Below are 15,567 nucleotides of genomic sequence, written 5' to 3' on the forward strand. Positions count from 1 at the left end.
TGATGATGATCTCCGACATGCGTTCAGCGTCTCTGTCCACAGAAGCAGCCGTCTGTCAGCTGCAGCTCCTGGGGAGCTGAGAGGAACGAGTCGGGCCAAACTACCTTCACCAGGCTGACTGACAGCAAGAATTTACTGAACCAATATAGTTTTCATGTCAGCTCCACGGGAAGAAATTGACAGTGTTTGTATTGATTGATTCATTGATTTTATTTCCCTGCCCACTGTAGCGAGTGAGGAGAATCAGCCTATAGTGAAACAAGCTCACAGACAGACTGGGAGCCTTGACTATTCAATGTAGATACTGTTAATAAGTTCAAAACATATATACAGTGGGATATTTGTGTGACTTAAACAGCTATCTGCTCAGATTATGCTTCACTAAACACATCAGAAATAGACAAAAAGAAATAGCTTTAGAAATAGATGTAAGTTGTAACAGCAGTCACATTGTCAGAATTTGGTCTTAAATTTTTGACAGTGTCAGAATTTTGCTGCAGCCAAATCGGTCGTCGGTGGACAAGTCTCACAGTGTGGTCTAGGACCACCACTTTGGATTGACAACCAAAGATTTTAGCACATTTCTCTTATAATTGTTAACTTTTGTCTCAGACAGCCCAAAATTGCACAGTGTTAAGGGGCCTCAATGAGTCATGAGATGCTTAACAAGGTAGCAACCCCAAAAAACTAGAACTGCCGTATCTGCTGTTGATTATCTGTGATATGATCGAAAGCCCCACAACAGCTACTAAATGGACCTTGAGGTGAGATTGTTTTGTCAACTGCTGTTTCCAAGGTCAAGAGAGAATCACTTTTAAGCCCACATGGATAAGTGGTCCTTAAAGTGCTCAGGGGAAAATGGAAATTTGAATATCTACAATTTTGTGACAGCAGATGAAGATCATGTAATATGACTGAGAGCTCAAGAACACCTTTAATGTGGACATTGAGGTGAAATTGTTGTGTCAAATTGTGCTGTCTTTGCCTTTTTTTTTTACAGTGTAATACTGTATAGTTTTACAGGTTTCTAAAAATGCTTCAAAAGAATCAAGTTACTTCAACTTCTTAGAGATCACAGATATGCAACCTGTGATGAGGAGTCGCATACAGACATGGCTTTGTATTATTTTATACAACGTCTTTCTTCATTACCATGAAACATCATTGTAATCTTCTACGAGTAAGCCAATTCCTGCTGTGAACAACTACACAGAGTAAGGAGGTTCACCTGTCAGGTTCAATTTATGATTTAGTGCACAAGAAAACAACAAATGAGCTCAAGTACAGACTTTCTTGAACCACAATCTCGTGGTAATAGTGGTAGCTGGATTTTAGACAGCACTGTCACATGAACATGTAGAGCCTTTCAGAGCAGCCTCACAATGTCACTGTCATGGCAGTGTATGTTTTGTGCTTGATGAAAATGAGATTAAGAGCTCTGCATCCTGTGGCACACTGAGGTATGAAGTATGCAGAAAGACTGACATCGAATTCCTTTTAGAGTACTTCACCAGACTGGTCCCTCCTGACTTCCTATGTGGCATACTAATGAGGCTGACTCAGAGAGCAGAGTGCCCACCAAGAAAGCTTTTACCACTCTGTAGTGCACGTTCACTTCTCACAAAGCTCCACCTTCATCAGCGCAGACACACAGACAAGATTAGTTCTCTCTGCATTAAATCTAAACTAAATAAAACCAACATATATTTATTCCCTTTCTTACCATGAAGGCAACATGAATAACTTCTAAATGACTCATAATGCCTGATAATAGAAGCAGGAATTAACTGATCTGGCCTTGTCAATGAAAATCAAATGTGTTGTACAAAGATAGATGTTGACTTATTGGGTAATTCATTTTCAATGTACCAGTAGTCAGAAGATATTTGCTTTTTAGGTGATTAATTCTTTATACGGGTTTAAAGGAATAGTTCAACTTTTTGAGAAATATTCTGATTCACTTTCTTGCAGAAGGTTAAGAGCAATACCACTACCATGTCTGTGCTTTAAAATGATGAAATGACTATGTGTAATGTGAGGTTGTTTGTAGTACAAACTGTACAGAGCTTTTCATTGACTTTCAGCTCTTTGCTGTGCAACTGTAGTATTTTGGTTCACTTTCACTGCTCTCATCAGTGTCATTTTTGGACGCAGCAGGGAGCTATTTTCAGCAGAAAAGGTCTAAAAACCTGCCGTACACTACTTGCTCAGATTTTTCCCACATAGAGCAAGAAGGAGAGTGAATATTGGACTTACATCCATCCAGTGGACAGAAACACAACTCCAAATAAATTGTAATGTCGTTACGCAGCTGCTGCATGTGTAAATAAGCAACTGCTTGCCATATAAACCATATAAACATAAAAGCTGATTATATGTCAATATAGTGTTTACAGTTGGATTCCACTGCCCCCAAGTTGAGAAAACATCAGCATTTGCATTAAAATATGAAGCTAGAGCCATCAGGTGATTAGCTTAGCTTAGAGTTATTTTAGCATGGTGAAACAGCTAATCTGGCTGTTTCTGTAGTTCAAACATACACCTACTAGCACCTCTAGCTCACTGATTAATGTAATTAATAATATTTCATTGGGTTTGTTTATTCTGCACACAAACAGAAATGTAAAAAAGGAGTTGTAGTTTTATGGGGATAAAGTGTGATTATTTCTTGATGAACATAGTGGAGTGATGGATAAACTGTATCCTACTGTATGTAACTCCTACTTAAACTGCGAAAAAGTACTCATCTGTCCCTCCAGGATTTCGTAGAGTTCTTTTTGTGATTATTGCAGCCAAAAATGCTTGAAATTTGCAATGTTTTATGTGCTCTTTCTGTGGTAAAATTTTGAGAATTGGGAAAAATTGCAAGCAAAGGAAAATAATGTGATATTTTAAAATTGCCTGTCATCTCTAAGATTGCTGAGAAATGAGTGTCTGAACAGCTCATCTTCCATCTCAACAACAGCCCTTCTCCTTACACCTTATGTAGTCTGGCTTTAGAGCAAAACACTCTACTGAGACAGCCAACTCTTACTTTGTAGAAAACATTAAATCAATGATAGACAGGGGTGGTGTTGTTGGAGATGTGTTTCTGGATCTATGGAAAGCCTTTGATAACATTAACCATAATGTCCTTATAACTAAGCTCTCCAGGTTCAACTTCTCCCATAATGCACTCAACTTTATGAAATTATACCTAGCAGACAGAACCCAATGTGTGAGGGTATACAACCAACAATCAGCTTCATCAAGTCCTCTACCAGTCTATTTAAGACCCACTCTTGTACATAGATGATCTACCAACAGTTTGTTCTGATATCAATGTCCAGATGTACGCAGATGATACGGTTGTCTATGTGTATGGCAAAAACGAAGATTAAGCTGAATCAAAACTGTCTGCTGTTATGGTACAAGTTACTAAATGGCTTGTTCAATCCTACCTTCAGTTTAACACCACAAAAACAGTCAGCATGTTCTTCACAAAAACACCAACCTCATCACCGGATCCAGATATCATAGTATCTGGCAAAAAAAACTACAGATTGTGTCTGAATTTAAACACCTTGGCATCACTGTTGACTCAAATCTGTCTTTCACGTCACATGTAAAAAAAAGTTGCAGGAATGTTAGATTTAATCTAGCTAATTTCAAATTCACAAGGAACTGCATGACCACTAATGAAGCTAAAATGTTCAAGAATACAATGATCCTCCCACACATCACGTACTGTCTGATACGTTGGGGGCACGTCAATAAAACCACAGTAAAGCCAATAGAATACCTGTACAAACAAACATTAAAAACCCTAGACAAGAAGCCACAAGGATACTATCATTGCAATATTTTGAAAAACCACAATTTATTAAGCTGGTATCACACAACATAGCTTCTCCACCACTCTGTACTTACATCACATTAAAAACAAACCGACTACTTGAGCAACAACTAGAGGAAATTGTCTTACTCCTAGAAGACAAAGTACTTTTGGCCAATCTGCTTTTTCTGTCAGAGCCTCTCAGGATTGGAACAACTTATTGCATCACATAACAAACTGTGCCAAATACCATTTATTCAAATCAAACTTGCGAACACCAGAACAGTTAAGTGTTTTCACATTGTTTGTTGTCTTATTTGTCAATATTATGCTTAGTGTAAGAGCTGCTCCTGCTTATCATAGGCTCTGTACATAATATCCACACTTCATCTATTCTGACATTGTGTTATGAAGCCATTTGTTTAATGTGCCGTCATCCTATTTGTTGATTTGTTGATTGCTGTCATGCTTTTGTTGATTTTGTGTGTATTAAGAGCTATCTTTCTTCTCTCTATGAGATGCAGAATCAGAAGACTCAGAATGATCTTTATTGTCATTATACTCAGGTACAATGAAATTTGAAATGAAAACCATGAGCTCAAAGTTATATAAAAAAGAAAATACTGTACTTGAGTTCCATTTATAAGCCTTCATTGAATAAACTTTCACCTCAACATTAGCACCAAATAAAATCAGTCAATAGTGCTATTAAAATAAATCCATTAAAATAAAAATATAGTTTCATTTCCAAAGTGCCCATCTTTATGTTGGAGGTAGATTATTTTCATCTTTGCTGTGAACAACACATCAACTTGTATTCTTCTGACTAACTGAATACAAACCTCATTTGGGAACATTTGGGAATTTGTTTTGCTCAGTCTATGGCATCATTTTTGTTGGCAGGTGAGATTTGTCCATCTTCTACCTGGATGTACACCTGAATCCTTGCTGAATGAGCTGCGATGATGTAAGTTACCATGACATAAAATGCAACAATTGGTCCAAATCACAAGTGGTCTATTGATTTGGCCATTTCACATCGAAAAGTTGTTTAATATTTAGCAAAATTGCTAGAGATTGCAGAGATTTCTTGAATTTGCGTAAATTATTGTGATTGCAAAATCGCAATTTCCTGGAGGGACTGACTCATAGAACCGCAGTTACATCCAGGTAACAATATTTTTTACATTTCTGTTTGTGTACGGATGAAACAAATAGATACAAAATGTTAATCAGTGAGATTTAGAGGTGCTATTAGGTGTACTTTTGAGCTTTGGGCAAAGCCAGGATAGCTGTTTCCCCTTGAGTTTTATGCAAAGCTAAGCTAAGTTAATTGCCTGCTGGCTCCATCTCCATACTTAACACGCACACAAGAGTGGTATCGCTCTTCTTATGTAACTCTCTGCAAGAAAGCAAATAAGCAAATTTCCTAAAAATATATTCCTTTGATAAAACTCAGCAGGAACAGAACAGTTTCCTTCATTAAATTTTTTCCTGGTATTTCTAAAAAATGTCTAGAGAAATTTGACGTTCATTCTATTGTACCAACAGTATAACAATTATTTTTTAAATGACATCACTTAAAGCTCTAACATGGACACACAATTAATTTGTGTTAATCTGTTAATCTGCACATTCAGTTGTGTTATGTACCTGGGTGCTTGGGGCACTTCATAAGACAAAGAAACCACAAATTAGATTGAATGAAGACATAGACCAAATGCGAGGTAAACACTTGAGTCATGAAACCAACAATCAGAGCCATTTTCCAGACAGAGCCTGACAACACCCACCCACAGAGAAAAGAAAAGATGTTCTCATTCAATTCTTCCTGCCCACTGGCTCTCAAGATGGTGTCCCACTGTGTTGCTGAGTTGATTCACTACAGGACCAATATGTATCTATTCTGATGCCTCTTATAGACTGTGGTGGTTTACTCACATCATCACTAGTGCTGTTGACATTGTACCCACAGTTCAGGGCGATGTCAATAGGATGCATCTCCGTCCAGCCCTCTGCTGTGCAGGTTTTAGAGAGGTTACCTGGAGATGGAGACATAAAGAGGTCACAGCCACCCAGTCAGTAAATTTCTCTTTCATCTATTCACCAAGTTAGTTTAAAATTGGTCCATGTACTGCTGTGAGAAATATTGTGACATTGTCACTGTCCTCCTATACAGGCTTGTTAGGTCACTGCAAAGCCACTAGAAAACCTCAAACTCCACAGACTGCTGTATGATGCACTCTCGGTAATGTGTGCCATTATTAACTTGTGAGTTATTATCTGTGCCTGCCGAAAAGCACTTGGCTCATACAGCTACTGACGTTCTGATTCCTATCTTGTCACTCATTCAGCAGTGAACAGAAAAGAACATGCTTGAGTCAAAGAATCACATGCAGTAGAGGAAACATTTATATGCACACAACATTATGTTATTGGGTACATTTGATTTAAAGGGGCTACTGCCAGGCTGAATAGGCAGCTATGTGCTAATGTCAGCATGCTAGCATCAATCAAACTTTATTTGTATAGCACCTTTTGTACAGGATGGTGCAATTCAAGGTGCTGTACAGATGACTGACAAGCTGATGATAAGACAGAACAAATGTGAACAGTAAAAACAATGAGACTAATGCAGACAAAAAAGATTAAAATGTTATAAAACCAATTAAACAGATTAAATCAAATAGGAGCTACAACAGCTGGGAAAATAAAAACTAAAAGCTGCTTCACCAAAAGTTTTTGTCTTGCACTTACAAACAACGAAAAGATTTGTGCCAGAGGACCTGAGGGGTTGTCCTGGTTTATACATCGTAAGCATGTCAGACAAGTAGGCTTGTGCAAAACCATAAAAAACAAGTAAAATCATTTTAAAAATCAAAACAGGAACTGAGTATAAGGACTTGAAAACAGGTGTAATGTGCTCTTTCATTCCAGTCCCAGAATGCTCACAGTAACAATGATGTTGAACAGGTCATGTTTACCGTGTTTCTGTTAGAACAACTGCTAAATAGCACACAAATACAGCTGAGGCTGATGGGAATACCACTAATTTTGCACTCAGGTGTTTTGTCGCAAACCAAAGTAGTCGTCAAATTTCGGTCTGATGATGGTGCTAAATGATAAGTCAGGGGGTCAACCAATTTAATACAATTCACTATGAGGGTAACATAAATGTCTGTACCAAAGTTCATGGCAATCCATGTTGAGATATTTCAGTCTGAACCAAAGTGGTGGACTGATTGACCGACGTATGTAAGGTCAGTTTCAAGCAGCAACATCAAAAAAGACTATTATTGCTAAAACATAGGTTGCACGGAAAGAACATTCAGAAAATACACAGATTATCATTTCTTTCTCCTGCTTTAGAAATAACCTGCTCTTTTCTCTGCCAAAGACATATTACTGTGTTTGAACTTAATTGCAGGTGAACCATCTTGTCAAAGGGGCACCAGAAATAGTCTGTTATTTGGTTTATTCATGGGATTTATTCATGGTTTATTCATTTATGGAGCATCAAAGGTCCATGTAAACAGCTTAACCCAAATGAGACCTTAACCACAATGTGACCGACAGCCAAATTGCTCTGCGCATGTAAACGTAGCCAATTACAACAAAATGTTATCATATGCCAGCAATGAACTGCATGTGCAGCAGGAGGTTGGGATCTAGAAATGCTGCTCAGTTGGGGAAAGGTCACGTTTTCTAACATTGCTGCTACTGAATTTGAGCATCATGCTGGGATGATGTTTGTGAATTCTCCTTCATCTTCTCTCCTATTTTATCTTCAATACAATCCTCTATCAACCAAGCACACTTTCATGGATGTGCAAGTTTGCTGCACACACTCACGCCCAGCATCAGTCTCATTAAAGCAACATCCTCCACCTTCCTGACCAAAAAAAACTTTTCAGAGGTCTTTGGAAGTGGTACAGTAAGCTAAATCCACCGAATGAAAACATCGACTAAAGCAGATGTGAAGTCATCTTTCAGGCTCCCGGACTCACATTCATTTGTAGTCTGGGTGGCGAGCTTCAGTCTTTTCAACAGATTTATTGCCACACTGCAGAATATTGCAGAACGGCACAAAGGAGGGGGACAGAAAAGCACCCGAAAGCACAGCAACTTTACCTGGAGTCAAGGCACAAAGATGATAATATTCCTGGCAAAATTTTAAGCCTGAATTGCCCTCTTCCATCACAAAATGAAGACATTGATTGTTTGCATGTGCCATGCAGAGCAGTGTCTCTGCCCCGTGCAGTACATTGTCCTGCCATCCCTCCTGTTAACCTCTACAAGTCTGTTAGATTGAAGACTGAATTTTTGAGGGTTAAAAATCCAAAAACAATATATTGGCCGTTTTGTTTTGTCAGCATGAACATATAACAAACATTTGCTCTTACTAAGGATCTATCAGATTTAGTTATTAAAGAATATTGAAATGAACTAAGACATTTTACAATAAAAGAATAAACTCACTGGACAAAGTATGTATTGGAGACACTTTCTAAATGATCTCAAACATATTTTTTTATTTTTCTGTTTTCCTGAACTGCAATTTCTTGTCATGTACCAGAACAGACATATCTGTAATGGTATAAAATCATCTGATAATACTGACTGTGCCAATGTGTCAGTCAGGGTCTACTGCAGATGTAAGTCTGGATAACATCAAGAATTATGTACTATAACATCTGCACTTGATCAAATAAAAATATGAATCCAATTAAAAGGGTGATTACTGTAAATATTCATTAGGGTTTGAACTTCTCTCTCAAGTCTATTTTTTCCTTATTTACACAACTGTTTCTGGCGCTTTTTGTGTGGAAAAACTGGCATACTAACCAGTTATTTCCAACCTGCACTCAGTTGTGTGGAACAGGCCTCTTGAGCTGTAATGGGTGTGATAATGTTGGTGGGCAGGGCGGCAGAGAACCGAGGCATCCAGTAAATTCAGTAAAGTATTTCACTTTGCACCTGAGACAACACAACACTCACTATCCAGCTGAAAATTGGCTAAGTCTTTTACTCTTTTGATATTTTGTGCATAGAATGATTCGCAAAACAAATTAAAATCCTCCTTTCATGAAGCACAGTGATGAGGTGAATCCAGGTAAAAGCTATAATTGTTCATTGATTTTCCATGTTGTAGATAGATGAAGACAAGCAGATGATTTATTTAATCTAAAGGATGACTGAGATGTGGATTTGCAAAAAAGGCTGAAACAGCAATAGCAAAAGGTCACCAATAGTTTGTACATTCAGAGTGAATTAAAGTGAAGCAGCAGAGAGTAAAGATTTTAATTCCAAAATGACATTTGCTTTCATTTGAAGACGCCTACGACACCTTGTCTGACAAAAAGGTCACATAATTTTGCCTTCATTTTGCACATTTTCCGGATGATGTCACATGAAAAACACCCTGCTGTCTGAGTACATTTCAGAAGCTAAACATATGTTCTGCAAAGCTCTGCTGCTCTTTAATCTGATTCTATTTCTCACTACTTGTAAATAAAACCTAAAACTTTCTGTATGGTGGCAAGGTGAGATGTAAGCTGGAGAAATGCATGTCTGGACTTTGAGCTACATCGAATCAAAAACCTGCTGAAACTGCTGCTGACAATCGAGGAAAATTATATGATTCATTTATATTTGACACTCTCAATCTGAAAGCCTTTCAGTGGCAATTTTCAAGGTGATTCTGACTTCAGTTCCAAAATGAACGAAACCCTGCTGTAGAAAAAAAAAAATCAAATATAGTCTTTTATTACTTTTGATAACACATACTGCCTCATTTTAGTAGGATCTCTGAGCCAGTATCTGGACTCCAAACAGCTCAGCTATTAAGGTTTAATGGCTGACAAGTTAAACAAAAGTATTACTAGATTGCCAACTGTGAGCATCTTTAAAATGAAATATGTATTATGCATTAAATAGTATATTCTTCATTTTATCAACTACTTCCATAATCAACGGAGCTGATTACATTTTTTTCCATAAAAAATAACCATATTTATGTCCTTAAACCATACTTGAAGTTAATTTTTATAAAGAACTGGTTATATTTTTTTCAAATTTTGAATAATTTGGTGAATAAATGTAGGAAAATATGCAGGGATGGTCCTAAAAAGTGCCATCTGCTTAAATTCTACTGACCAGTTGCTCTGGTAATACAAACTGCACTATAAATGCAAATGTTTCAATGTTTGCTTGGACCATTAATCACTGTCAAACACAAATCACACCAAACATACAAAATAAAGAAACTGCCATTGGTTGTTCCACTGTCCATCGACAATTTGGCTTAACGATACATGGCAACTCAAGGTAGTCGTCATCTATCATTCAGTTCTGCCTCAGTGGGAAATAAAGGTCTCAGGACTATGAATATTAATTTGTGTATTCATTCTTGGGGGCACAAAAAAATTAATTGAATAAGAGGAAAGTGTTTATTTCAATGTCCAGCACAATGTTTTGGTGCTCTCATGGCTCCCGGTTAGGCTACATGAACTATCTCCATCTCACAGAAGAACTTGCTCTTATTAAAGTTCAAATTGCTACTGAAGTATAACAACTGTAAACAGGAGAGTGATCAGCTAGACAAATTTCTTTGCTGATACTGATATGTGTCTAATGCAAATCACTATCACAGTTCAAACTGCTAAATCCACAAACCCCAATAATGAAGGTAAAATATCAAATCAAGAAACAAGTCAAAATGTCAACTGCTAGCAGTGCTAGATGAAAAGTCTGAATATCTCAGTGATCATTAAACCTCATTAAAAATCCCACTGACATTTGTAACTCTGCTGATAGGACGGGAGTTTTCTGAAAAACCATCTAATATCATGGTTTATTCGATGTTTATGTTTCTTAGTGTGCTTTAATGAACATCATTTCCCATAAGTCCTAGACGTTTGCAGGCTAAACGTATCGGCTTGACAGAGGACGAGTCCATGTGAGTGGAGGGGTCGCCATACATGTCTGTAATAACAGCAGGGCGGAGAGGAGCAAACGCAAACGTCTTTACACAGCAAAGATTACAACTAGAAAGTTGAAAAATGACTTTAGAAGAAAGCATTGGGGAGTTTTATGGATATTTTAATGAGGGCTGTAGTTTTTTTCTGTGTGCACAATGAAAATGTTGAACTTAAATAACTAAATAACAAAGGTTGAAATTTTTTATAGCAACCGCTGCAGCGGATGCAGAGCTGTCTTAGACTACGGAAAGTAAGCCCCAGGAACATGCTTCATTTTTTCAGAAGACCATTGACAGATTGCATTGAGTTACAGTAGCTAGTGGAAACAAAGCGCTGTAAACGAAACCGCGTTCCTGTGCATGCACAGTGGCGTCTGCCTTACATGGAACTATTCTCCAGAGAACTGAAAACATGATTGTTATTATTAGTCTTTGGAGCCGTTTCTAAACAAACTATCGTGCCACAAACATTTCATGGCGAAGGAATGTGTCACCCAGTGCAACAATTTGGCACACTGACGTGTTTTTAAATAGTTTTTGCACAACAGTGGAGGTCTACAGCACAGAGGAATAATATATCAGGCTTTCGGTACACACACAATACTTAGGATCAATCAAGTAGGATCAGTTCATTGTTGTTGGGCTCTGCACATGAGATTTGTTGACAAAAAGAAAAATATAGGAAATCACCAGCCATAACCTTTAACAGAACCTAAAATTAATGTAAAGAATTGAACAAATACAGATGCTACCTTATATCAGCTCTCACAAAATTGTCTGTGCTGGTGTACCTTTACTTCACAAGTCAATTCAAAGCATTACTAGATTTTTTTGATTATTACCATCAGCTTTGTACTCAACAGCTGTCATGCTAGAATCAATACATGTTGGGTCTAAAGTGCATCCTCCATCTTTGAAGTGTCACATTTCCCTGTGTCTCTAATTTGCTGTGTGACACTCTGAGGTGATAATGCCTGTATGAGTGCAGCAACACTCACAGAGGGAAAAAAAAAAAGTTCACACGTTAGCATGCACAAATGGCTTAGTGGATATAGACATTTCACATTTTACTGACTGTTTAAGAGTGATGGATTGGCTTTTTAACACCCACAAGATATACAATGGTGGAAGAGCACACCCACATTTAGAGATGTGGGATATAAACTCACAAAAATATGTAAAAGAGTTTTGTTAAAACCTTTAGAAACTTTGTGACAAATAACTTGAGAATGAAAAATGACAGTAAGCCAGCATGGCTAGAAAAACACTCAAGTAATCCATTTATCTTGACTGCCATCCAAATAGTGTATTAGTCCTGCTGTAATCAATACAAATTGGGGATGTTAAATTAAAAGTTAATCTTGATTTACACAGAATCATTCCTTTTAAAGAGTATGCTTATTTGCTTTGAATCACTTCACTTTCTTTCCCAGGGTTAGATGAGAGTATCGATGGCACTCCCATGTTTGTACAATATGTAGCTACAGTCAGCAGCATGTTAGTGTAGCTTTACTGGGAAATGCTAATCTGTCTCTGATAATGTAACAAAATCCGCCTCCAATCTCACCCATGAAACCACAACTTGCTGTTTTTTCACTTTGGTTTTTTGTACAGATTAAACAAACGAAATTTAACATGGTAATTAGTGAGCGTTGGAGTTCCTGGTAGGCAATTTTTTTTTTCCTTTAGACGGTACCCACCATTTCCAGTGTTTGTCTTATATTTGTTCTTATAATACATCCGTGGTCTTTGTGCTCTAAGCTAACCGGCTACTAATTGTTGTCATCTTTAACTTACAGACATGAGAATTATATCAATTTTCACATTTAACTCTTAGCAAGAGAGCTAACAAACATATTTTTCCAAAAATGTCGAAATATCCCTTCAAGAATTGTAAACTAAAACAAAGTTTAAACTGAACAAATAAGATATGTAACGCTAATTTATGGTATGCACCAATCCATTCATATATTTACAGTATGCCATTCTTTTTTTACTGCAAGATTAATGTGAAAACAAGAGGAAAATGTAAATACTAGTTACCAAGATTCAGGGAAAAAACAATAATTGCTCTGGTGGAGCAGAAAAAGTAGAATAATAATATTTTTATTTTATTGAACCATTTGATTATATATTGAGGTAGAAAAAAGTGTAGACTTTAAATAAACAGCAGAATGTGCCCTATTATCTGTGAAACCCTGCTGAATGTCACAGTGAGGCTATTAGTTTGTTGTTTCCTAACAATAAGAGCCCCATTATCTTGCGGTGCTGTAAATAGTTGGATATTAGCAGATCTCTGTCAATGGCCAAGAATGAGCATTGATTTGCTGGGTCATACAGACAGGAGCATAAGAGAAGCAGGTAAAACATTGGATGAAAATCACCCAGAGGTGTTGAAAAGATAAGATATGGATATCCATCAGCACAGATTTGAAAATGCCCCTCTGTAAGAGGAATAGTGTGGAGGGGAAAAGGCTCTGAAGGAGAGGTTTTGGTCAAGGAGCAACACTTGTGGCCATGCTGATCTGCACCATGGTTTATTCAGCTGTGAAGTGTATTTAACACTCAATTCAAGTCAAATTTACAAGTCCTCCAAATTACACAACTAAATATGCCATTTGACCATGCACACCAGAACGACACATAAGAGCATTTTTTAACATGGTGCCTCAATCGGCAGTAATCAGCAGGACAGCATAATTTATCTATGCTGTCCAAAACTGTTACAAATCACTGTCAAAAAATAATTATGTTTTATGATGTGACAACGCTGTGGTTAAGGTCTAGTTAGGTTTAGGCGCAAAAACCATTTGGTTAGGATTAAGGAAAGATCATGGTTTGGGTCAAAATTAGCATTGTTAAAGTTTGAGAAACATGGTGTGGGTTAAAGTTACTACTTCTTTAGAGTTAGGTGTCCTTTGTTGTCATGGCAACAATAGACACCACAGGGTTAAGGTTAGGGGATGATTGAAGTTATGTTTATTAAAAAAACTGGCAGTTGAAAATGTGACACTTACGATTGCAAATAGAAACAAACAACAGGCTTGTGTAGCAAAGTCCACTTTTTGCAAGTTTGGGTTGAACCATCCACCCAACGCACCACCTGCCAGTGAAGAAGTTTTAGTTTATCTCATCGTCACCTGAACTGCGCCACTTCTCTGGTTCATAATTACTATGGCCATTAGATGGCATGTCATTCAAACGTGTATTATGTTGTTTTTCTTGGGAGAAGATTGCCTATTCATTGCCGTAATAAACTCATACTCATACTGTTAGATTGAGCCTCATAAAACTGTAAAAAAAACATGTAGAACTTCAGAATAATACTAACAAAACATCTAAATATATAATGAGACCTGCCAACACTCCTGTTTTTCCCTGGTTTCTCTCATGTTTTCACCCCCTCTTCCGCTGTGCTCTCGTTTTGTTATTTCTCCTGGGAAACTCCCATAATTTGCAAGGCCCTCAACCTTTATCATGAATAATCGTCATACACATGGATGCATAAGTTTTGTATGTTTGTCTGGCTTAACAAGAATTTGCCAAATTTTAAGATATGTGGCAAATTCAGATAAACAGTTAGGCTACTTAAAGACAGCTTTTGTGTTATTAGCATAACCAGCACGCTGTGGTTGTGTAAAACATGCCGGCGGTGGATGGGACACTGTGGGCAAAGCACTTGAAAATATTGCTTTTCTACATGTTCATGCTTGTTGAACAGGTGATTTGATGAAATACTTATTGTCTTTTTACTCGCAAAGGTCATCAACTTTAGTAAAACATTATATGTTGAATATAAATATTATATGAAACCTAAATGTTGGCAGATAGATCAAAACTGAAAAAATAGAGTGTAACAGTTGATAGCGTTTACAGGTCTGTTTCAGAGTGTAGCTGTAGTGTATTTTCTTTAGTTTTATAGTAATTTATTTTTAACCCGGTCTGGTTGTGTTTTTAAATGTTTTTCTGAGGCATTTCATCTCCTTATGTGAAGCACAGTGAACTGCCTCTGTGTTTAAAAATGCCTGTCCTTGGCTCAAGATGAGAGTGTGGAAATAGAAACCCCTTGACATTAAACAACAGCAGCCAGGTGACAAACGATACGCAAATATAGGTCTTCAAAAACAGCTTAAACATACTGACATCCACTGGAAATAAGCCAAAATATGTCTAATGTGGCCTCTGCAACGACTAGACTCGGTATGAACCAGTTGCATGCAGAGCATGGATTTGTACATGCCAGTGTAAAATATGTCACAATTGTCTCACCGAAGCATTCGGCATAATGCCTAAATGGGCAGCTGTCCTTAAATGGCACTCTCAGTTTTCCTGCTAAATAAATCGTACCATCAAATATATCCTGTCCTCAAAAGAGTCCTCGTTGAAGCTGCACTGGTCTTTATGTTTTAGAGGCAGAGGAGTTGTCTTATCTGCTTAACATCTGAAAAGAGATCTTACACCTCAGGATGAATCAATATGTAGAATAATTCAGTAGAGACCTTGAGGCACCACGCTGAGGAATCTGGACAAGGAGGAACAAAAAGTGAAGAAATAATATGCTAAATGGTGCCTTTGAGTGTCTTCCTTTTCACTGTGTTAAGACTCAATTTGAGCGACCCATTAAGTATTCATGACTTCATGAGCAGAAAATTTCCTGACATAGGATGACTTTTTAAAAATTGTCAAAGTCCATGGAAGTTGCCTTTTGTTAAGGTTTTCTGGTGAATGCAAATGCAAAATTATTTAATGCGTTTTTGAAAAGGAAACAGGAAGA

At 37.3% G+C, this 15,567-nt stretch overlaps 1 protein-coding gene across 2 annotated transcripts in view; it reads right to left on the reverse strand.

The window, feature by feature from the left end:
• The window catches only part of vipr1b (vasoactive intestinal peptide receptor 1b), a 56,753-nt gene that overhangs the window by 21,657 nt on the left and 19,529 nt on the right, over nucleotides 1-15,567 (reverse strand). For both annotated transcript variants that reach the window (XM_042399886.1, XM_042399887.1), the window contains one exon: nucleotides 5,756-5,856. In XM_042399886.1, the coding sequence (XP_042255820.1) occupies nucleotides 5,756-5,856 (101 nt within the window). The remainder of the gene's footprint in view (nucleotides 1-5,755; nucleotides 5,857-15,567) is intronic.

Source organism: Thunnus maccoyii, chromosome 21, assembly GCF_910596095.1.
Source record: "Thunnus maccoyii chromosome 21, fThuMac1.1, whole genome shotgun sequence".
Classification (NCBI taxonomy): Eukaryota; Metazoa; Chordata; class Actinopteri; order Scombriformes; family Scombridae; genus Thunnus; species Thunnus maccoyii.